General features: G+C 44.3%; 1 protein-coding gene and 1 non-coding gene across 7 annotated transcripts in view; both read right to left on the bottom strand.

Moving 5' to 3' along the window:
- Window positions 1–22,282, bottom strand: part of PBX1 (PBX homeobox 1) — a 696,336-nt gene extending 674,054 nt beyond the window's left edge. For 2 of the 6 annotated variants that reach the window (XM_060232592.1, XM_060232596.1), the window contains exons 1-2: window positions 21,944–22,279; window positions 18,780–18,853 (exon numbers count right to left, since the gene is read on the bottom strand). In XM_060232592.1, coding sequence (XP_060088575.1) covers window positions 18,780–18,853; window positions 21,944–22,134 — 265 coding nt within the window. In that variant the 5' untranslated portion in view covers window positions 22,135–22,279. Of the gene's footprint in view, window positions 1–18,779; window positions 18,854–21,943 lie in introns of all 6 variants that reach the window. The other 4 variants (XM_060232594.1, XM_060232590.1, XM_060232595.1 and 1 more) reach the window with 4 other exon arrangements.
- On the bottom strand, window positions 4,834–4,900 carry TRNAI-GAU (transfer RNA isoleucine (anticodon GAU)). Its single transcript has one exon. It is a non-coding gene; the product is annotated as a tRNA-Ile (tRNA).
- Window positions 22,283–22,529: the final 247 nt, after the last annotated feature.

Genomic DNA, 22,529 nt, shown 5'->3' with positions numbered 1-22,529 from the left:
TGTGATCCATGGGGTTATGAAGAGCCAGACTCAACTGTGCAACTGAACAACAACAATCTTTACACTAGTGGGAAACAAGTTTCTGTGAGGCCACTGCGGATAAGAGAGGGGAGGGCATGTTGGTCCCAACTGAAGAACCATAAAGTTGCTGTTTACGAAGAAAAAAAAATGCCTGATGGCTCCAAATATGGAACTGTCAACAGAATAAAATTAGAGTCCAGTGGTACCTTTAAGACCCGACAAAGTTTTATTCAAGGTGTGAGCTTTCATGCACATAGAAAGCTCATACACCTTGAATAAAATTTTGTCTTAAAGGTGCCACTGGACTCTAGCTTTATTCTATTGTTTCAGACCAACACAGCTACCAACCTCGAACTCTTGACAATATTTCATCTATGAACCACAAAAAATAAATGTGCCTGAAGCACGTGAAGAATAACACTCCATTGACTCAACACAGGTCTGCTTCTTTCTACAGCTACCCCCTTTTCCATCTTGGTTTCTCTGGCTATATATATTCTGAAGTTCAACCTTCTTTTTCCAATTCACACTAAAAAATAATTACCACAAACTCCATTGTTTTAACTAACCTAAATATACACATGGGAAATTCTGTCCAGTTTTTACAACTTCTTCCAATGGGGGAGGTGATGTAACAGACAATCTTCTCTAAACCCTTATTATGTGAGCAGGGGAACTTCTGCTCCTTGTGAGAAATACAGCTTGTCATTTAACAGAAACAAACTCTGTTCTGAAGTAGGGGAAGAAAACTGCCACCACCACCTCAAAGTTCCAGTCAAAAGCAAGGACTTCCCCATAGAAAAAAACAACTTTCCCTTCAATGTTCACTTCCATGAGTAGCGAATAAATCGCATGCACAATCCCGATAAGCGTTTGCCAGTAATTAAACGTCAGAGAGTTCTGGTGTTGTTTTCTTTCAGAGATGTGCACATGGAAGGTGTTGATTTAGACTGGTAATTCTCCTCGTAGGCAACAAGTGTTTTTCTTTGCTGTCAAAGGAGGAGAGACCTGCATAACTCAAAAGCTGGTATACCAACCGAACTTAATCGCCAAAGAGAGCTAACCCTTTGTGTCATATCTATATAGTCAAACCCTATTCACAAGTTACAATGAATACACATACAATCCATGCACAGTGTACACTTGATTTCCTTTAAACATGCACTGAGTAAATTCCATGTTGCGGTCAATGCAAGTACAGCTGAACATGTGATTGAAATCAGATACATCCGGTAATGGTCCCGTGTTTCATCTTCACAGTGAACACACCATCCCTCTTATGTACAAACGTACGCATGTACAGACAATGCACATGCACTCATTGTAACGTGAACAGGGCTTCAGACACTTGACATTAGAACATGGCTGTTTCAAAGGGTGATACAAACGCTTCTTCTGTGTACTTCCCAATAATAGAAGGGGAGGGAGCTAAAAACTTTCCTGATAATACAGAGAAGCAGGAAAAAAAGGTTTCAGAGGGTATCTGTGCAGTAAAAAAGTAAAGTTAGTCTCCTGTGCAAGCACCAGTCATTTCCGATTCTGGGGTGACTTCACATCACGATGTTTTCACGGCAGACTTTTTAATGGGGTGGGTTGCCATTGCCTTCCCCAGTCATCTACACTTTCCCCCCAACAAGCTGGGTACAGTAGGACAGCTAGATTCAGAAGCGTTGATTCTCAAAAGCTGACACGAACACACCCAAATGTTGTGGGTCTCTGCTAGATTTGAATCTAGCTTTTTTTAATTTTTTTTTTTTTAAAGGTGTCAGAGAGGCAACAGCAAAAAGGGGAAAGGACAATCAGACGGGAAGGCACAACATCATCATGGACTGGACAGGCCATAACCCGAAGCTTCAGGCAGCAAACTTTTAAATGGAGAGAGGTTTGGAAAACTGAAGGCTTTTTAGTTTTGTTTTTGAGGAAGCACAGAATGCAAAGGTGAACAGAGGTGAGAAAGCAGAAACCGGTGACAAAGAAAACCCTGCACGAAATCCAAGAAGAGCCCAATTAAAGCCGTTAACCAGATCCCCACCACTAACACCCCTCCTCCTTTCCAAGGGAGAAAAACTGCTTTGCTGTGTTCCTACAGCTAGATTCCCTTTGTCTTTATATGGTTCTCATTTGCCTTCCCCACCATTCCCCCTCCCGCCTTCCCCAGCTTGAGCAGAGGAATCCCCTTGCCTAGAATTTTCAACTGGGAGATGCAAGAAAAGCATTCATTCTTAAAGGTTCAGAGTCTCCTGCCAAACCAGCCCCCGCTGGATTCAAGATACAGCAAAGGCAAAGAACCGTCTCTCTCCCACATAACACCACCAAGTCTGGCTATTCAGGCACTTCCTCCCCCCACCCCCTTTGCTAAGTACATGACAGGCGCTCAAGGGCTGCAGCGAGAGTTGGCAGCGGTGGCGACTGCATTCCACAGATGACACCCCCCACCACCACCCCGCTGCCACTCCATTCTAGACTTTGCATCAAGGAGCTGCGGAGCCAGAACCTCTGAATATTCCTGCTCCGACAGGTAACCTGAAACTCAGATGCTGGAAAATATGTAAAAGCCGTCAGTGAATGGTGCAAATTCAGATTTGAAATACGATCTGAGCGGGGAGGCGGCCCCAGCTCCCATTGCATCTTATGATTTACCTTCGGGTTTTTTTGGGTTTTTTTTTTGCAGCAAGGCCTAAATTGGAGAACGTTCCCTACCCCCACAGGGGGAAATCTCAGGTCTCCTTACTAAAGCCTACAGCACAGCACAGCCAGGAACGAACTCTTCCCCCCACCCCCCTCCAAACATGCACACCCCGTCTGAAGGCAAAACAATGCCTTTGGCTACCATCAGAGACATATAAAGTTGCAAATAGGTCTTGGCAGGTTCAAAAACTGCCTGGCTTCGTTAGGGTTCCCCCTCCTCTTGTGCATTCTTGATGGAGAAATACGCTGAATGTGTATGATGTTAGTTTGCACTCGGCTAATCTTTTTCTTTCCCCTTTTTAAAAAAAGTTTGCACACAGTGCACAATTGCACATTTTACAACGTGCTTATGAAACCCATAGCCAGGCTAATTCTAGGGATCACTTGCATAGATGGCTTTACCGTGCATGTGGTATCTACAGAAGATCAGGTTGAATTGCCCTGGTCCCTTGCAGGCCTGGACTGTCTTCCTGGCTGACAATACAATACTGATCTTCCCCTGCACATGGGTTAGAACAGGGGTGGGGACCCTTTTTTCTGCCAAGGGCCATTTGGATATTTATAACATCATTCGCAGGCCATACAAAATATGGTTATATGCAGGGCTTTTTTTGAGCAGGAAGGCACAAGAACGCAGTTTCGGCTGGCTTGAAACCAGGAAATGTGGTCTAATATGCAAATGAATTCCTGCTGGGCTTTTTCTTATTAAAAAAGCCCTGGTCACATGCCATCTTTAAGGATGCATAGGAGGCTGCCACATGAACATTAGAAATAAGTGCAATTAAAGGCCCAGCGACAGGGACAATGATGCTAAAACATAAAATGATGTGTTTGCAATTAGGCATCCACAGCCAATCCATTCAGAATGAGGCTGCACATGGGTTAGAACAGGGGTGGGGACCCTTTTTTCTGCCAAGGGCCATTTGGATATTTATAACATCATTCGCAGGCCATACAAAATATGGTTATATGCAGGGCTTTTTTTGAGCAGGAAGGCACAAGAACGCAGTTTCGGCTGGCTTGAAACCAGGAAATGTGGTCTAATATGCAAATGAATTCCTGCTGGGCTTTTTCTTATTAAAAAAGCCCTGGTCACATGCCATCTTTAAGGATGCATAGGAGGCTGCCACATGAACATTAGAAATAAGTGCAATTAAAGGCCCAGCGACAGGGACAATGATGCTAAAACATAAAATGATGTGTTTGCAATTAGGCATCCACAGCCAATCCATTCAGAATGAGGCTGCACATGGGTTAGAACAGGGGTGGGGAACCTTTTTTTTGCCAAAGGCCATTTGGATATTTATAACATCATTCGCGGACCATACAAAATTATCAACTTAAAAAACAGTGGTCCACAGAGGGAGAAAAATTAATACAAATAATTGTTTTTCTATTTAGAATCATGTGGGGAGAGCCTGATTTGGCGCACACACAAATACACACACAAATACACACAAATATACACACACAATACAAATAATTGTTTTTCTATTTAGAATCATGTGGGAAGAGCCTGATTTGGCGCACACACACACGGCCCACCACCCTAGGCAAATGCCTAGGTTTAGGGCTTTTTTCCTAGAGGCGACCACATAGTTTGGCTCGGCCCAGCAATCCCTGAGGGCCAAACCAAGTGATCTCGAGGGCCATAAACGGCCCTCGGGCCAGACATTCCCACCCCTGGGTTAGAATCAGAACAGACTGACCCCCTGCCCAATGGTCATCATGCATTGACTATGACACAAACTTGGCTGGAGGTATGCACACACAACACTAAGCATTTTTTTCTGTGTCACTATTCTGCACAGTTCCAGCAAATACAACACCCCTACATCGGCGAACATGTTTAGATCAAAACTGCGGTCGTACACAACATTCACAGAAAGGAAATCCCCTTGGTCTCCCAAATGCTATTAATTCCTTCATGCAAAGCTACTTTATATGAAGAGCCAGACCACTGGTCAACTATGGCCCATACTGTCTATTGAACATATGAAGCTGCCTTATATTGAATCAGACCCTTGGTACATCAAAGTCAGTATTGTCTACTCAGACTGGCAATGGCTCTCCAGGGTCTCAAACTGAGGTTTTTCACACCTATTTGCCTGGACCCCTTTTAGTTGGAGATGCCAGGGATTGAACCTGGGACCTTCTGCTTATCAAGCAGATGCTCTACCACTGAGCCACCGTCCCTGGCAGTGGTTCTTCGAAGTCTCTCAAGCAAAAGGTCTTTCACGTGAGCTACTCCTTTTAACTGGAGATGCTGGGGACTGAAACTAAGACCTTCTGCATGCAAGCAAGTTGTTCTCCCACTGGGTCACAACCTCCTTCCTGATAGGGTGAAGTCCACAGGTTCCAAAGTAGAAGACACTAAAGAGGTCAACTATGAAACCAGCCTTCTGGCCACAGACAGGATATTGTTTACTCATCTCAACTCTGACAGATGCCGGTTCAACCCTTTCTTCAAAAGCCTGTAGGCCAGAAAGGACATTCCACAGCCTGTACCAACTCCACCCTTTCACAAAGAGCTCCACTTGAATTCTTACTACAACATCCAGACCAGGGAGGTGGAGGAGTGCTAGGAGGCCCTGTATGCGAAGCTTAAGGCACCCCAGGTGTGCAAATGTCAAAACCGTGGTCCTAAAAGGCAGAAAGCAAATTCCAGCCACCTTGGGAAATATGGAACAACTTCAGAACACAGGCTCTGCAAACAGCAATCAGCACTTTGGAAGTGGGGGAGAGGACAGAAGAGCTTTGGCAGATACACCCATTCTTAATCTTCCTTCCAAGCCCTGCAAAAAAGAGTATTTGCTCAGGAACTCACCAGAGGAGGAGAAAAAGGGTAGGGAGGCTAAGCAAGAAAATTAGGAGTTGCAAGATGCCAGCTTCAGGGCTGGATCCCGCACCATCTTTCCATGCGAACAAGAAGCTGGAAATTTTGAAGCCACCTCTCTCCGTACCTAGATGGGCCTAAATGGCGCCTCTCAGATACTCCACCTGCTACTTCGGTTCTTGTTTTTTTGCTCGCAATACTCTGCAGCTTAGAGGAAACATTGCCTATGACGTCAATAGAACTGCAGAGTATTGCGAGCGAAAAAAAAAGAAAATAGACCATTAAACCAGGTCGGTAGCCATGTTGGTCTGAAGCAGCAGAACAAAGTTTTGAGTCCGGTGGCAGCTCTGATAAAGTTTTATTCAAGGTGCCAAGACACTTAGACCATTACACGTTACACTACAGCCCATTCACCCTAACCCATAAGCTCTTAATTCTGTCCTGCAGTTTTGCTGGAAGGCCCCAAAGATAGATACTTGCATAAACCATTCCGAGAGGCTGCTCCACAGCTGGGGGCAGTAACGGAGAAGGCCTGGGCTGTAACAGAGCATATTTTTGAGAGACAGAGGATAGCTAAGATACCATGTTGTGACTAGTGGAATTGCCTCTTTGGTTCCTGTCAGGAGAAACCATCCTTCAAATATATTACCCCTGGGTCATGAACAGTTTTAAAGGTACAGAACGCTGGGAGTCCAGTGGCACCTTTAAGACCAACAAAGTTTTATTCAAAGCTGTTGGCCTTAATATAGGACATAACATAGGAAGCTGCCTTATACTGAATCAGACCTTTGGTCCATCAAAGTCAGTATTGTCTTCTCAGACTGGCAGCAGCTCTCCAGAGTCTCAAGCTGAGGTTTTTCGCACCTATTTGCCTGGACCCTTTTTTGGAGATGCCGGGGATTGAACCTGGGACCTTCTGCTTCCCAAGCAGATGCTCTGCCACTGAGCCACCGTCCCTCCCCTAAAGGTACCACTGGACTGTCGCTTTGTTCTGTTGCTTCAGGCCAACACGGCTGCACACCTAGATCTAGTCTTAAAGGTAAACGGCAACACCTAAAAACAAATAGGCAGTCAGCAAAGGGATATCAGCCAGCAAAGAGCAATGTTGTCCCAATGGGCAGAGCTCAATAATGAATGGGGCTGCCACACACTGCACTGGCTAGAGTTTCAGTTTGTCCTATGCATGCACATATTTTTTGTATGCCAAACTCTACATATTCTCAAAGGCTTCCTGCACTGACTTCTCTTGCAGCTCCTGTTCAGCCATTTTGGTGTAGTGGTTAAGAGTGGTGGACTCTAATCTGGAGAACTGGGTTTGATTCCCCACTCCTCCATCACATGCAGCCAGATGGGTGATCTTGGGTCTGTCACAGTTCTCTCAGAGCTCTCTCAGTCCCACCTACCTCACAGGGCGTCTGTGGTGGGGAGAGGAAGGGAAGGCGATTGTAAGCCACTTCCGAGACTTCTTCAGAAAGTGAAGGGCAGGTTATAAAACCAACGCTTTTTCATTCAGTCTGGGCTTATGTGGGAGAACTTCCCCATAGATTGTGGGTCACAGCTTCCTGCCCGTAGCCCTACCGCTGTTAACTGCACCCAACCCTGCCCCATCATCCCCTAAAGACAACCATGCCATCTTGCAACCATTATATGAACACCAAAATAATAACCTATTAAAAAGGCTGTTTCCTAACTATGAGACCTTTATATGGACTGTCGATGGATAACTTGCTGGGAAGACATGGAAGGCCCTTTTTTGGAGCAGGAACTCCTTTGCATATTAGGCCACACACCCTTGATGCAGCCAATCCTCCTGCAGCTTACAGTAGGCCCTGCACTAAGAGCCCTGTAAACTCTTGGAGGATTGGCTACATCAGGGGTGCGTGCCCTAATATGCAAAGGAGTTCCTGCTACAAAAAAACCCCTGCATGCCAGGGACTGTTGATTATCAGGGCATTTCAACCCATGTGAGCCAGCACAACCCAGCTTGGTATATCTGTAGACACATCCACAGATACACCCATGACAGCATGGAGGAACCAAGATGGAAAGAGGCCTATCGTTCCAATTTTCTATGCACTGCTGAAGCAAGCACCAAAGAGGCCAGGGTTTGGGGGGGTTTTGTAGCAGGAACTCCTTTGCATATTAAGCCACACACCCCTGATGTAGCCAATCCTCCAAGAGCTTACAGGGTTCTTAATACAGGGCCTACTGTAAACTCCAGGAGGATTGGCTACATCAAGGGGGTGTGACCTAATATGCAAAGAAGTTCCTTCTACAAAAGAAAAAAAAGCCCTTGGCCTATCCTGCAGCAATTTCCATGAACATAACCCACATTCTTGAGGCTGCTACAGTCACAGCAACTGATCTGTCTGCTATTGTGCATGACTGGGCTTGTGTTTCTGATTCGCCATGAGACTGCTGGCACGTGTGTGGCTGAGGACAGGCCGTTCACATGGAGAAGCAAATAACTGTGAACCGGCCTTGACGTGCCATTCTTCTTGTCGCCCTTCCTTTGGGAGTACGCGATTAGGGCCATATTTTAAAATCTGGTTAGTAATGTGAAAGGCAGACTGTCTAACTACGCCTTACTCTGCATAGCGATTTTGTACTCAGTCTTCTCACTAAATGCCTTACGGAGTTAAATAATTCGAGACAGCAGGCAGTATGAGGTATAAATTACAGAAAGCAGTGGAGTAAAGAGATTGTATGCTGAATAAATTAAAGCTTTCCGTTGTGAGGCCAGTAATGGGTGGGGGGAAAAAAAAGGAATTAGGAACTAGGGAGGGAAGGAGACAATGGAGGCATTTGAGAGTCTTTGGAGCCGATTTGCTGATTATTTATTAATTCGCAAATTCAGCTTTTTATAAAAAAATAATATAACTCAAAAGCTGCTGGGCATAACTCGGCCCCTATCCTAATGGGCTTCCACCACTTCCGTGCCCTGGAAATAACTAGTGGAGGATGCCTCTGCTGCTAAAAAAGGGTAGAAACAGGTAAAATTATCAGGCAAAGGCAGCAGTGTCAAATAGGACTATGAAGATTAGAGAAGAGCTACAGTCACCTGATTTTAATCAGCAAAACCAAGCAGGGGTTAAAAAATCTAAGCCCCCCCCTCCAGTCTTTCTTCCTCATGTAACCCAAAGTAACCTGCCAGACCAAGATCTGTGATCTCTGTCACTGAAAAGTTTATACACAAGGCATCTTTCCATACAGGGGGATCTCTCTCTCTCTCCCCATAAAACTTCCACACCCATGGTTGAAAGATTCATGATTTCCGACATGCCCGTTGAATCAGGGATGTCCAACAAACTCGCTTCCAAGTATACAATCCATCAGGACATTCTGATACACCCTTCTGGTACTGCACATATTCAGTGCAACTGCTCTTGTGCCAGAAGGTAGGGAATATCAAATGGTTTTTCCCATTTTAGGTACTAACGTATCTTGATCTAGCCCTATTAATCTACAAAGACCCGTGCTTTGGTGTGTAAAATGGTAGACTTACAAGATCTCCAAGGAACACGGTTGAATTTTTTTGTAATGTAGAGGTATGTTGTAATGCAGAGAGCCAGTCTGGTGTAGTGGTTAAGTGCACAGACTCCGGGAGAACCAGGTTTGATTCCCCACTCCTCCACTTGCAGCTTCTGGAACGGCCCTGGGCCAGCCATAGCTCTCGCAGAGCTTCTCTTGAAATGGCAGCTTCTGTGAGAGCGCTCTCAGCCCCACCTACCTCATAGGGTATCTGCTGTGGGGGAGGAAGGTAAAGGAGATTGTAAGCCACTCTGAGACCCTGAGATTCAGAGCAAAGGGTGGGGTATAAATCCAATAACTTCTTCTTCCTCTATTAAACTGTAACTTTGCCAAAGGGATAAAGACAAAGTGGACTGAAAAAGCAAATAAGGAAACCAATGAGAGACACTTTCTTTTATCGGCAATCTGAGTTTTAAAAATGGTAAAAGGGGATAGATTCCACTCTGCCTTCCTCCTATACATGCACATGGTGGAATGGAAATTCCAATCTGCATAAGTGATCGCAATGAGCCAGGGAGCGGACGTTGCTTTAAATTAATTAATGTGAAATAAAAAAGCTATAATCTAGCCGGTTCATCCCAGGGTTATAAATTGACACCTTAACAGAGCACACAGAGAACCGCTGAGAGGCAGAGCACTCTTCCCAGACACTCCCAATACAGATGACAAATGGAAAATTTAGAAACCTCCTTCCCCTTCATCTACTGTTTTAGTGGTCACACAGTGCTGAGCCATAGCAAAAGAAACCGTCTCCCATGGTACAATCTCACACCACTGAGGGAACATGTCTATAAAGTGCACCTGCGAAGTTATTAACTTAATGGGAAGTGCGGGTCATAAATATCTGAGATAGACACAACAGTGGCATCAATGACATGGCTCCTTCTAAATAATCCTCTTGCTTGCAGAAAAACCTGCCCATTGTTTGTGGTTGACTTTCAGCCTAACCCTACATGAACTTAATCAGGGCTCCCACAAACTCCTTTGACAATGACACACAGACCTCTCCTGAGTTCTCTGAGAACATCAGGAGCACAGGAATCAATCTCTTTTCCCACAGACATGGCAGAAGCAGAGGAAGTAGGTCCTTCTACATCAGGGGTGGGGAACTCTTTTTCTGCCAAGGGTCATTTGGATATTTATAACATCATTCGCGGGCCACACAAAATTATCAACTTAAAAAACAGTGCTCCACCGAGGGAGAACAATTCAGGCCGGCAAAATTAATGCAAATAATTGTTTTTCTATTTGAAGTCACCTGGAGAGAGCCTAATTCAGCACACACACACCCCGATCCACCGCCCTAGGCAAATGCCTAGGTCCAGGCATATTAGACTACATCCCCTAATATTAGCATATTAGGTCACACCATCTGGGATAATCACATGCAAATTGAACTGGTGGAAGCTGGCTTCCACCCCCACACCTGCCACCCCTCCCTTCAGCTGCTCCCAGCAGACCTTTAAAGGCACCCACATACCCCAGCAGCAGTCCTTCACAATGCCCACAAGAGGGGGGGGGCTTGGACCAGCACTCCCCGAGGGCCAGACCAAGTGATCTCGAGGGCCGTAAATGGCCCTCAGGCCTGACGTTCACCACCTCTGTTCTACATTTAGCAAAAACACTACTAAAAATGGGGATTCCACCCTGCCCTCGGGCACACACAAGGGGCTCGCTGGTGCAGGGGTGGGGAGGGGAAGCAGCCTGTCAAGGCAGAAACCTGGCTAGGGGGCAAGTCAAAATTTGAGAATGCCTGGGGAGAGTTCTTTCAGCATACAGCAATCCCTGTTACCACCACCAGGAACTGAAAAACCCCACAGGGCCTAGCCAATACCCCTTGGCCTTTTTCTGCCACAGACGCATGCCATTCCCCCCTTCCCTTCCCCTACACCCAATGCCCAATAAAGCACTAAGCCAGCCAGGGCTACTCCAGAGGCCTCAGAAAAAAAGAAAACGAGAAAAAGAGACAGCTACTGTTCAAAAGGAAGGCTCTTATCACATCGAGGTAGTCTGCTATTTAGACAAGAAGTCGGATCTCATTGCTTCAATTCCTTTGAAAAACGAGGGAGTGGGAGGTAGACAGGGTTAGCCAAGGTAAGAATTCCTCCACCATTGTTGTTGCTTTCGGCTTTACTCAGCATCAGGCCTGGATAAAGCCCTTGGATTCCCCCCCCCCCCTTTATAACTGTGTATGTCCTCCTCCAATCTCTTCTTAATGGCAGTTCAGAATCATTGGCACAAACATCACAACCGTATTCAAACAAAGAAGCGGAATGTGATGTGCTTTCCATATCTTTACTGTGGTACCCTAGAGGCAGGAAGCCTCTTCTGGTTTACCCCTCTCCAGATATCAGCTCCGATTAAAGCTGATAAGCTTACTTATCCTAAACACACTCCACGAGGATAGGAGTCCCATGTCAAGACTTGCTTGACTGCTGCAGACTGAAACAACCAACGCGAAGAGAGGGAGGGAGGTCCGAAATCAGGATAAGCTTTATCCAGCAGAGGTTGTGTTTGTGAGGCAACGTTGCAACTGCTTCCCCACACACACAATTCAACCCAAGCAATAATGACTGCCCCTTTGGTTTCTGGCACTGAAACTTGGAGTGGAAAGGTGTGTACTCTCACAGCACCTTCTTTAGCAGAATTATGCCCTTCTAAGGCCATCCTCCTTAGGATGGCACTGTCAGAGTAGGAATCTCAAAGCCTCTTCACTACTCAGATGAATATTTTGAAGCCACATTCTTTGGTTCAGCACTTCTGCCCTCAGGAACACACCTTATGGTAGAGATCCACACTGTGGGGCCCCTGTGGGTGTCTGAAATGTTTTATGGTGCTGTTTGCTTTTTCCAGTGTGACCCCAACATTCCTTCATTCCCCACCCTTTTCTATCCGACATTCCCTCTTTTTCCACCCTTTTCTCTGTCACCATTCACACATCATGCGATCCCTTTCCCTACCACAAATCGCTTCTCTAGGTGGCTCGGTCAAAAGAGGTGGGAGGATGGAGAGGAACAGTGGTGAAGGACGCTTACTGGGACAACAAAAAGGCATCTTGTGGCAACTTAAAGACAAAAAAAACCATTCTAATGTAATCTTTCATGGACTAGAACCCACTACTTTAGATGCAACACTTGGACCCTTAAGATGCCGACCTATTATGTAGAAGCAGAGGTTTTTTTTGTAGAAAAAGCCCAGCAGGAATTAATTTGTATATTAGGCCACACCCCCTGACATCACCACTGTTTAGAGTACAACTTTTTGTAGAAAAAGTCCAGCAGGGACTCATTTCCATATTAGGCCACACCTCCTGGCGCCAAGCAAGCCAAAACTGCATTCCTGCTAAAAAAAAAGAAGTTCTGTGTAGGGAGAGGTCTTTTGAAGTGGACCCAGGGCTATTTTTTTAAGCAGGAATGCAGTTCCAGCGGCTTGGCATCAAGGGTGTGGCTTAATATGCAAATGAGTTCCTGCTGGGCTATTTCTAAAAAAACCTGTGTGAAACAATGGTGCCATCAGCAGGTGTGGCCTAGGATGCAAATGAGTTCCTGCTGGGCTTCTTCTACCAAAAAAGCCTGACATGGGGAACAGTAAGTAAAATACAAAACTAACCTTAAAAAAGTAGAACAAGTAATTTAAAACAGGTAGTTTACACTAGAGCTCTCCCCCAGGTTCTTTTAAACCATGCTGTCTTGTTACCTCACTATAGGGCCTCAAGGGGAAGACAATGCCTCACATTTTCTGGGAAGCTGATCCATAGCAGCAAGGGCAGTGATATATCTAAATAGTAGACCTGCAGTTTCCCCTGAGAAATGAAGGTACCAAAGCACTCCCTCTATGGCAGCTATTTGGTGGTGGTGCTCACCATCCTCTCAAAGTCCTAGAAGGGCCTGCAGGTTGGAATCCCCTTCCCTTAAGGTCTGACCCAGTGAATACAGACCAATCACTTGTAGGTATCTTTCAGACTGAATCCTCTAGAGGTATTGCTAACACTCATGGCCTCTAATTCTAGGTTTGCCCCTTGCTCCTGCATTTTCAAGGCAGATATCCAGTTTGCAATACATTGGAATTTCCAGCCGACTTAAACCTGTCCAGATAAGTCCCACTGCCATATGAACAGTGCACTTATCCTCTCTTGTCTTTACTTGCTTTGATTCTGTATTAACTAATTTCGGTGACAGACATTTTTGAGATCCAAGTCAAAATTATACCCCCTCTTCTTTGTTTTTCAACAGCTTGCTGAAGTGGATTCAGAGGTCACCACATCACTTTAAGCAGAACATAAAAGCACACTGAAAGCTTAAAAAAACTGCCAAGATAAAGGCTGGGCATCTCAGTCAGGCCTGTCGTGAAATATGTTTCACCTCAAACATAACTGTTATTTTTAAACCAGCAGAAGTGAAATCCAGTATGAGATATTGAAATAAAAATAAAGGCTGCCATTATTGCTGGGTGGTGGGGGAACAGTTTTTTAAATATAGTAGAAAAAATGGATGGTAGATGGAATTTTTTAAAAATCAAAATGTCTCCTTCTTCCAAACATCTATGTTAACTTGTCTGTAGATACAGGTTTGGATCCCTTGTGAGCACCAAAAAAGGCTATGCTGTGGATCATTGGATCTGCATGAACAGTTGAGATTAAGTAGAAAAGTTGATTGGATCCAACCCATAAAACACAGGGGATAACAGAGACCCAACATATGATTAATACATACAAAGAATAAATTATCCTTTAACAACCAATGCTGCCAATGAACAACTTGATTGTCTAGAAGAAAATGAAATATCTACGGTCCAAGAACAAAAATTGCATGAAATTTAAAATAGTCAAAGGAGGACAAAAATGAGTGGCATTTATTTATTTATTTTAAACCCTCCAGCTTCAGTGACAAAAAGGGATAGATTTGTGGACCGAAAAAAGTCATTATTTCAGAACTCAGGTTTATTGCTGCAGCTCCTGAATATCTGCACCCAAAGATCAGAGGTTTAATCTACAACATTTAAATTTCCTTTCCCTCTTCATGAAGGTAACATGTTCCAGTTCTTCTCTTTGTGGAAGCTTTAGATGGGCTTTGAAAAATGGAACACTTGTGCCTCCTTTTCCAAAAGTAATTTTTAAAAACTGAATAGTAGAGGAAGAACTTACAAGAAGAAACCGAGGCCCAACACCAAGCAAGAAATTCCATATCTCACTGCATTCCGTAAGGAAGATCCATATCTAACTTCATTCCCTAAGGAAGACCACGCAATGAAGAACAGTTCCCTTGAAATCATACGATACACACAGGCTGAGTTCATACATTGTACCAAAATCAGGATTGGCAATACCTGAGCCTGCCTCATACTTGCCTGGTTCATCCTCCCCTTAAAGTCAATTCAATTAGTTACTTAACACGGCTGTGCAAAGCACAGTTTGCCATTACATTTAAACCAAGGTTGTAAAACCTGAGGGGGGAACGTGCAGAGGGAGAGCAAAGAACACATCAACAAGTCTTGTGTATATGCAGAGCTGCATATGGGGGGGATTGTTTGGTTTTTCTGCTAGAAAAAGTGTAACATAGTTTATACACTCACAACATCAAGACAAAAGTAAACACACAGCTTTAGAGGTGAAATGTCTTATTTACATGCAGGACAAAAAAAACTTAATATACTTTCTACCAGCTTTGATTTGTTCTGCTGTAAGATAAACAGTTGCCTGCTCTGACTAAATACACTTGGAGAGAATTTTTTCTTTCCCACTGATCTTTATACATTGTGATCTTGCCCTTAATCACATTAGACCAACATTTTCTCAGCCAGGTACCTACTGCAGGCAATATTTTCTGTGGCCAGTGTTTTGCCAATAATAGCCCCGCCGCTACCTCAAGCTTTTTCAAAAGGTATTTATCAGTCTTTTTCACAACCTCCCATACCTGACAAAAAAATTAAAAAAGAATCAACCCTGAACAACAAACAACTTCAGAATTTTATTTATTACTTTTCAAGAATCAGGCTCAAAAAAATATTTTTGCCACAGAACATTCCTACCATAAGTGGGTAACAGTGTCTATATATAAAAACAGTAGAAAGGTGTTCTACTGTTTTGAGGCTACGTCTGAACCAACCACGTCCAATGTTACCACACTGTCCAACGCAACTGCCATTAAAAAATTCTAGCGACTGTGAAATCACATTTATTTTTATTAGTCGTTCAAATAGTAACATAGCTAATCAATCACTGTAAGGCAGCCTCACATCCGATTCCTCATTCAGTTACATTTTCTTTCTCCCCCCACTTCCAAATAAATCACGTAGCATTCTGCTCCTCTTCAGCCCCCTCAAAATTAAGCCTTCCTTTTTATTGTTTTCTAAATAATAAACATGTTCAGATTTCCACAGCGCTCAAAGCACAGCAAGTAGGCATAAAAGAAAGATCAATGGATACCCAAACCCAAGCTTACATAAAAAGTACCCATAAATCCTTTAAAATAAATTGAAATGTCAGGAGACAAGGGGCAACTCTTTGGCCAGTAAAGACAATTTCTTCCCGCCAAACGTGCACACAGGCACACACACAACTTTATAGACATTTTGGGTTTGTTCCGTCAGTGTTAACGCAGTGAAATATTAGCCGAAATGTTGCAAGCAGACTCTGGAGTCACTTAAATCAAACAATGGAAAAGCAAATGCCCATTTACAAACACCGGAATGCCAGAGTCGTGAAGAAATGAACAAAACATACAGACGTGCACATGAACCACACACCACAGAGCATTTCAGTAGAGTGGGGTTTTGATCTGGCAATATATCCCTCCTGCTTCAACTTTTAATCTTCGTCAGAAGATTCTGATAGAATCCATTATAATATTCTCCTCACTTGGACTGTATGTCCCTTTCTGAATTTACAGACCTTCTCCCTATAAAATCATCTCATTCATCTGTTTAATCTGACAGTTTGGATTGAAAGCACAAAAAAGAAAAAAAAAGGGGGGGGGGGAGAGTATGGTAGCCTACAGCCAGAAATTTTAAAATGTGTAGCAAGGAGAAGATGGGTGGGGACTATAAATCAATGAAGAACAACACGAAATCCAAGCAAGTACAATACTAAAATAAATAATGCTAATAAAATTCAGTGAACATTTAAAAGTACGAAAGCCCGAGTCCTTGTCAATCATTCCAATGCCTTTACATTCACTGGAAGCCAGAAGCAGATGTATAATTTTTAATTGAGAGACTGGGCAAAATACATTCTGCACCTTATTTCCTTCCATGGTTACAATAATGCAAAGTCTTGGAATATTCCTGATCTGGTTTTATACCCAAGTGCTAAAAAGAAGTCAATAAACCCCAGCTCCTGAACTCTTTGGAAACAGGAATACGCTTTCAGGTTTATGCATCCATATGGATACAGGGGATAAACCTTTTTTTAAAAATTACCTGTCAACAACTCAGAATGGTGGGGGGGGGGGGAGTCTGCCTTTTGCCCAGACCCCTCCCACTTAGCCATCAAAGCAGCACATGAGTGGGCAGTAATCCACAGTCCACATGGATCCCCCTCCCATCCTCGCGCATTCCTGTACAGCCAGTATTGTAAAAACCCTGAGAGCTGAAATTTATTTTGCCCCCTCTCCCTGCAAGTTTCCTGTTGCTCAAGCAACATTTGAAAACATGATGGGGAAAGTGAAAAATAACCAGGAATGAACAAGCAGAGGGAGAGACAGAGAGAGAATAAAGAATCTTCCTCATTTCTCACTACAAACGCACTTCATCATTTTGCAAGGACCAATTCGAGCCCTCTCCATTGGAGAGCATATCATCAACAACAACACAAGAGTGAAACATGATTCGGCCAGTCTGGGGTGTTTCACACGTGTTCAGACGGTGTGGATATCAGCATGCAAATAACATGCAAAGCCGCATCGCTCTGAAGGATTCCTAGTGTGGCCCTTAGTGCTGGACTAGTGGCTTACTGCTGCCCTCTCACTGACACCACACCTGACATTCACCGAAGAAGTCGGATTCCTTCACCTCACTCCACATCCGAATGTTAGGTTTTGGGTGGAGGCGATTTCTCCCCAAGACAGCCATCAGCTACAACTTTCTAAGTGCTTTCATTTCAAATCGGGGTGGAATATTAAAGGCCCCGTCAAACATGAGACAAAAATTCCCAACCAATCACAGTAAGGACGGCAGTTTGAACACAAAGGGCCAAAAAAAAAAAAAAATCAAAGATTGTGTGTTTGTATATACGGTAAGCAATAGAGTAAGAAAACAAAGCTTGAAGAGAGATTCAGACATTGCTACCCTTCTACATTCAAGCTGTGTTACATCACAATCCAGAATGGCTGGAGACAGAGAGAGAGTGGGAGACCCCCTTTACATTATATTATAGGAGTCACAAAATGAATGGCTTCTCAAGAAGGTCAGCATTCAAGCTCGGCAGCCTTAAGGGCTTTGGAGGCTTGAATGCCAAAGCTAGGTGCTTTGTCTACGTTACAAGCTACACAAACAAGATTTAACAAAGGCCTCCTTAGTCATCGGATATAGATCGCTGGAATCAAATAATCTCATTTCACTCAGCTGTTCACACAACGAAGCATATTTGCCCAGAATTCTTAAAAGGCACAGTGACACCTGATTCAGATTTTCTCTTTTTTTCCCTCCCCCAAAAGCCGCCTCTCTCCCGTTCTCATAACTTTTCAATCAGACTCTGCAACCATATTTATTGTCACTTCCATTCATGTCATGCCCTTCGCTGATATGATTGAGATATGAATTACCGACTGTTACAGCTCTTGTGTGTGCAGTTTTTTTTTTTTAAGAAGGAGCAAACGGGAGGGAAGGAAGAGGTAAGTAATACACCATACGCTACTGCCGAGAACCCATTCAAGGAGCTGAAATTCGGCAAGCCCCCTCCCGCAAAGGCCAGTGTCTTTCCCCATGGGCTAAAGTCCAGATTTCCCTCTTCCAATAAAAAAAGAACATCTGAAAATTGAAATAAGTTGTGGATGTCACCAGCTTTCCTCCTCTGAGCATCTGCTATTTAAGATCAGCCTTGATTGATGACAGCTATTTTTTAATTGTTGCTTTTAAAATTTAAACACCCCCCTGAGACATTTTATAAGTGTATTAGTGCATGGCAGGAGGCCGGCAGAGTGGGAACACACAGAATTAGCATCCATTTGTTATTAGCACCTTCAGAACCAAAACACACACACACACGCACCTTGACAGGACACTAAAATAGCCGAAAATTTAGCAGGCAGACCTTCTCTATACATGTACACACACACACTGCTGTATGTTTGCATAACATTACCTAGGTGCAGGAACTGCAAAATGAAGGATTCACATTATTTCCCGTGTAAAAACAATGTTTTTACCATGGTTTCCTTAGGCAGGGTCCTTTTAAAAAGGTTTGCTTCTTTAAAGTGCCGTATTTCTGTATTTTAAACATAATATTTAAAACAGCGATAAGGCATACAATGAATTTTTTAAATCCCACCCCCCCACACACACACAGCACACACGCACAAAGACATACCAGTAACATCTCATTATGCTGTTCAGATCATGATATGTGAGGAAAACAGAATGTCTTACAAATAGCTCAGTCGCTGCTTCTTTAAAACGTTACAGTGGAACGACATGGATCTTCAAGAACCATATTGAGCTGAGGCCAAGGAGGGCTAAAAAAAAAAAAAAGGCAGTTGGTCTTTCCTACCTGTTTTCTCTTTGATTTCACACAAGACGTTAAAAAGTGCCGGCTTCATTCTATGGCAGTTTAAAGCATGTTTCCTGCAAGAGAAACCAAAAGGATTCAAATCAAGGGGGCCACAGCAGCCCAAGGGAACTTTAACATAACCAGATGGAACGGGAACACGCAGGAAAATACTTCTTAAGCCTTCATTTAATTATGTGCAAGCAAAAACCAGTTTGCAACTTTGTGCAGAATACAGTAACTAGTTTGGTTTCACATATGGCAGTGCAAATGCTACCAGTATAGGACCTGTCTGGCAACTGGGTTTTAGCAGCATTCACAAGCCATCCTTGTTAGCTGAGCTGTTAACAGGGTCACTTCTTGGAGTACATATAAGTCATTCAAAAAAAAAAAAAAGTCTACCGATCATCATCTTCTAGCAGGCCAGGAACACTCACTCTCTCTCTCTCTCTTCCACCTTTCCCTTTCATTCATCCAGTGTTGTATTTCACTAAGTAGAAACCGCTGGACTCACTGCATTTGTAAAACCCTTCCATGTATGGAATTTCAGTCCCTGAGTGAGAAATGTAGTGATCTGCTGCCAGGAGCAAGCGTATGTATAAAGGAGAGGGGGGAATAATAATTCTTATGCGGCTATTATTCGGGTTATTTATTTGCAGGTATTAAAATCAGAGCGTGTTTCTAAATTGACACATAACCAGAACAGGATGCACAATCTGAAAAAAAAATTATCTGCTAGTTTAGAATGTAGGTAAGAGCCTAGATTTTGTAAGGATCTTTCCATGCATTCTTATAAATGCAAGAAAGGCAGCAAGGATCAGCAGTGTCTTATTAAATTGATGGGTGTCACAGCAGGTGCCCACTTCCAGGAAAGAAACAATCTAACATTCGCTATTATTTTTTTTTCCAGATAAGCCATCTCCTGAAGATTTGTTGTTTATGTACTAGAGGTCTACTCTCTTCTGCTGAAGCAGATCCCACTTGGCTGTCCTTAAAAGCACCCCCCAAATTGGCTGTTTGCATCCTAACCAGGTGGCCTCTCTGACCCCAGGATTCCATTTGTGCTCCGAAGTCTCTCTTAGGCCAAACACACACACACACAGACACACAAAGATACAAAAAGAAAAGTTGAAAGACTGTGTCTGTTATCATCCCTATCATGGCCTCCAACAACTCTGAAATCCCTTACAACGTGTGGTACTCAGTAGGATAGGAAAAGCTGAAACCACACACAGAGCTAAGATGTTATCACTGCAACTGTTAACTGTTGTATACAGCCAGTAACTTATTAAGCACCCCTCTATTCTTACTGTTTTTTCCTCATTTAAATACTGCAGTCACTATATATACATATTTCAAACTATTCAAAACATAAGGAATGAAACTTTCAGAGATACCCTTCTTCTACTTGGCCTTCTTACGGCTGTGATAAACCACATCTTCCCACATAAATTTTACCTCACATTTTTCACCTGACCACTGGTGTTTCTCAGCCTAGCCAATGAGACTAAAGTTAGTTTCACTAGCTGCTAAGCTAGTTAGTGCAAGATGTAGTTTCTGGGAAACAAGTGGAATTGAAAAATCTGCTCTAGTTGATGGTAAAAGTGCTCATCAAAGCAAAATGTTACAAGTGTCAAGTAAAAAAAAATCTAAAAACACATTATAGAAACTTCATAGTCATTAGAATTATTATTTCTCTCTGTTGCTCATTCTCCTCCTAGTCGAGTCAGAACTCTGCATTTTTAGCTTGCGATTCTGATACTGTGGGTTTATGCATTCTACAGGGCGCTGCTACAGCTATCTGGTTCTATTTATTTGCTTTAAAAAAATCTTTCAAATGTTTTACCAGGAAGAGATGAACAAACAACCTCCTCCAAAAGGAACGCATAAATTTAAGTATATCAAATCACTTTAAAACGTGTACCAATACCTAAAAAAAATCATGACCTTTTTTATAGTAATGCAGCCTGGCAATTGACATCAGCCCAATGAAACAAGCAAAAATAACTACAATAATGGCTAAGATTAAGTAGAAACCTTGCGTAGGCAATGGGTTTCTCATGCTACTTCTTCCACGAAAATATTTTCTGTATAAGTCGTCTGTGGATAAGTACAAAGCCGCACTCGGCGGCTGGATCCTTAGCTAGCAAGGTTCACTTGGCAAGCGACAGCCCGACTAGTCTCTGTGCACAATTAATTTGTTCAACTCATTATTTTAGCAAACAAGACCCCCCCCTCCCTGCGTTTTGTGTCTTTTTTTATGCACAAACATACAAGGAGACACATGTTTCCAATTACAGCTGGCTCTCCCGGCTAACACAAGAGGAGAGCAAGCAGCATCCTTTGTACTGGCAGGGGCCACAATCCAACAAGTGATTTGTATGATCAAGGCCACACTTTTCAAGGGGATTGAACACACTTAACTTGGCGTCTGACTGAGACCCCAAGGGCTGAAGTGGCAAGGAGGCCAGGATCGATCGGCTTCAAAGAAAACAAAATATTTTATTATTAAGTGTTTGGCTCCCTATTACAGAAAGCGAGATCAGGCCAACGGCCCCGTTTACAGCGGCTGCAGTCGAATTTCTTCGAAACCCCCAGTCTAATTTTCTGAAAAGTTTGCCCCAATCCTTTAGAAATATTTCTGGGGGATAACAGGAGACACAGAGGGCCTCGATTCATGTATCCCCCATCCATCGGCAAGCTAGCAGAAAGCAAGCTTGCAACTACAGCCCACACTTTTCCAGCTATCCCCAAACCTCACCTCAAAATAATAGAGTCAGGTGTGACCTCTGGGGTTAAAGCAGCAGCAGGAGCGTCTCTGGGTGGCTCTCCAGCTCTGAGGTCCACCACAAAAACACTGAACAGGGAAGATGCAGCTCCAAGGAACCAACTTAGCCCTTCCTCCCTTGCTTAACTTGGGGAGCATCTACCCTTCCTCCCCAAGTCGGGATGCTGCTTGCAAATACAGCTGTTCCTCTACCCATGGGGGGGGGGGAGCATCCTAGAAGGATGGTCTTTTCTCCAGAGCTGCCTGACTGCTCCTTTCCCGAGTTAGGTGGGATTTTTACAAGTCCAGCTCTGGCAGTTAAGAGAAGTCCAATCTAACCAAACAATATCAATCCTCTCCTTCTCTGGGTGCGAGGAGGGGGGCGGACGGGCACTCTCACCTGGCCTGCGCTTCATCCAAACTCTGGTCCGTGATGGTCATGATCTGCTGCAGAATGTCCCCAATGTCCTGCTTGCGGCCCCCCTCGCCCTCCGTGCCGCCGGCTCCGTCCTGCATGTGCTGGGACAGCCCGGGGTGGCCGGCCATGCCCACCCCGGCGTGAGAATGCATCAACCGGGGCTGATCATCCATCGCCACGGCTAGGGGCGGGCGGCTTCGCCTGCTGGCGCTTCGTCGGGGAGCGGCGCCGACGGGCTTTGTTCGGCTTCTCGCCTCGGCTGGCTCGCTGCCTCCTCCCGGGTCGTGTCGGCAATCAAGCGGCTCCTCGGGCGACGCCTCCCCAGCCCTCCGCCTGGGAAGCCTTCCCGCTCCGAAGTCTGGCGAGGCGGCTTCCCGTGCGCTCTCCTGCGCCCGGGCGCGCCGGCGTTCCCAGCCCGCTTCCCCTGCGTTGCGCTTTTGCCGCAGCCGCTGGCTTCTTCGCGGGGCAAAAAAAAGAGAGAGAGGCGAGAAAGCCAAGACGCCGAAGCCGGGCAAGGCTCGAGCGGACCCCGAGCAAACTTTCGCTCCGGCCGACCGGAGGTTCTCCG

The sequence above is a fragment of the Heteronotia binoei genome, chromosome 2 (assembly GCF_032191835.1).
Source record: "Heteronotia binoei isolate CCM8104 ecotype False Entrance Well chromosome 2, APGP_CSIRO_Hbin_v1, whole genome shotgun sequence".
In the NCBI taxonomy this organism is placed as follows: domain Eukaryota; kingdom Metazoa; phylum Chordata; class Lepidosauria; order Squamata; family Gekkonidae; genus Heteronotia; species Heteronotia binoei.
This window is presented reverse-complemented; position numbering and strand designations above follow the sequence as displayed.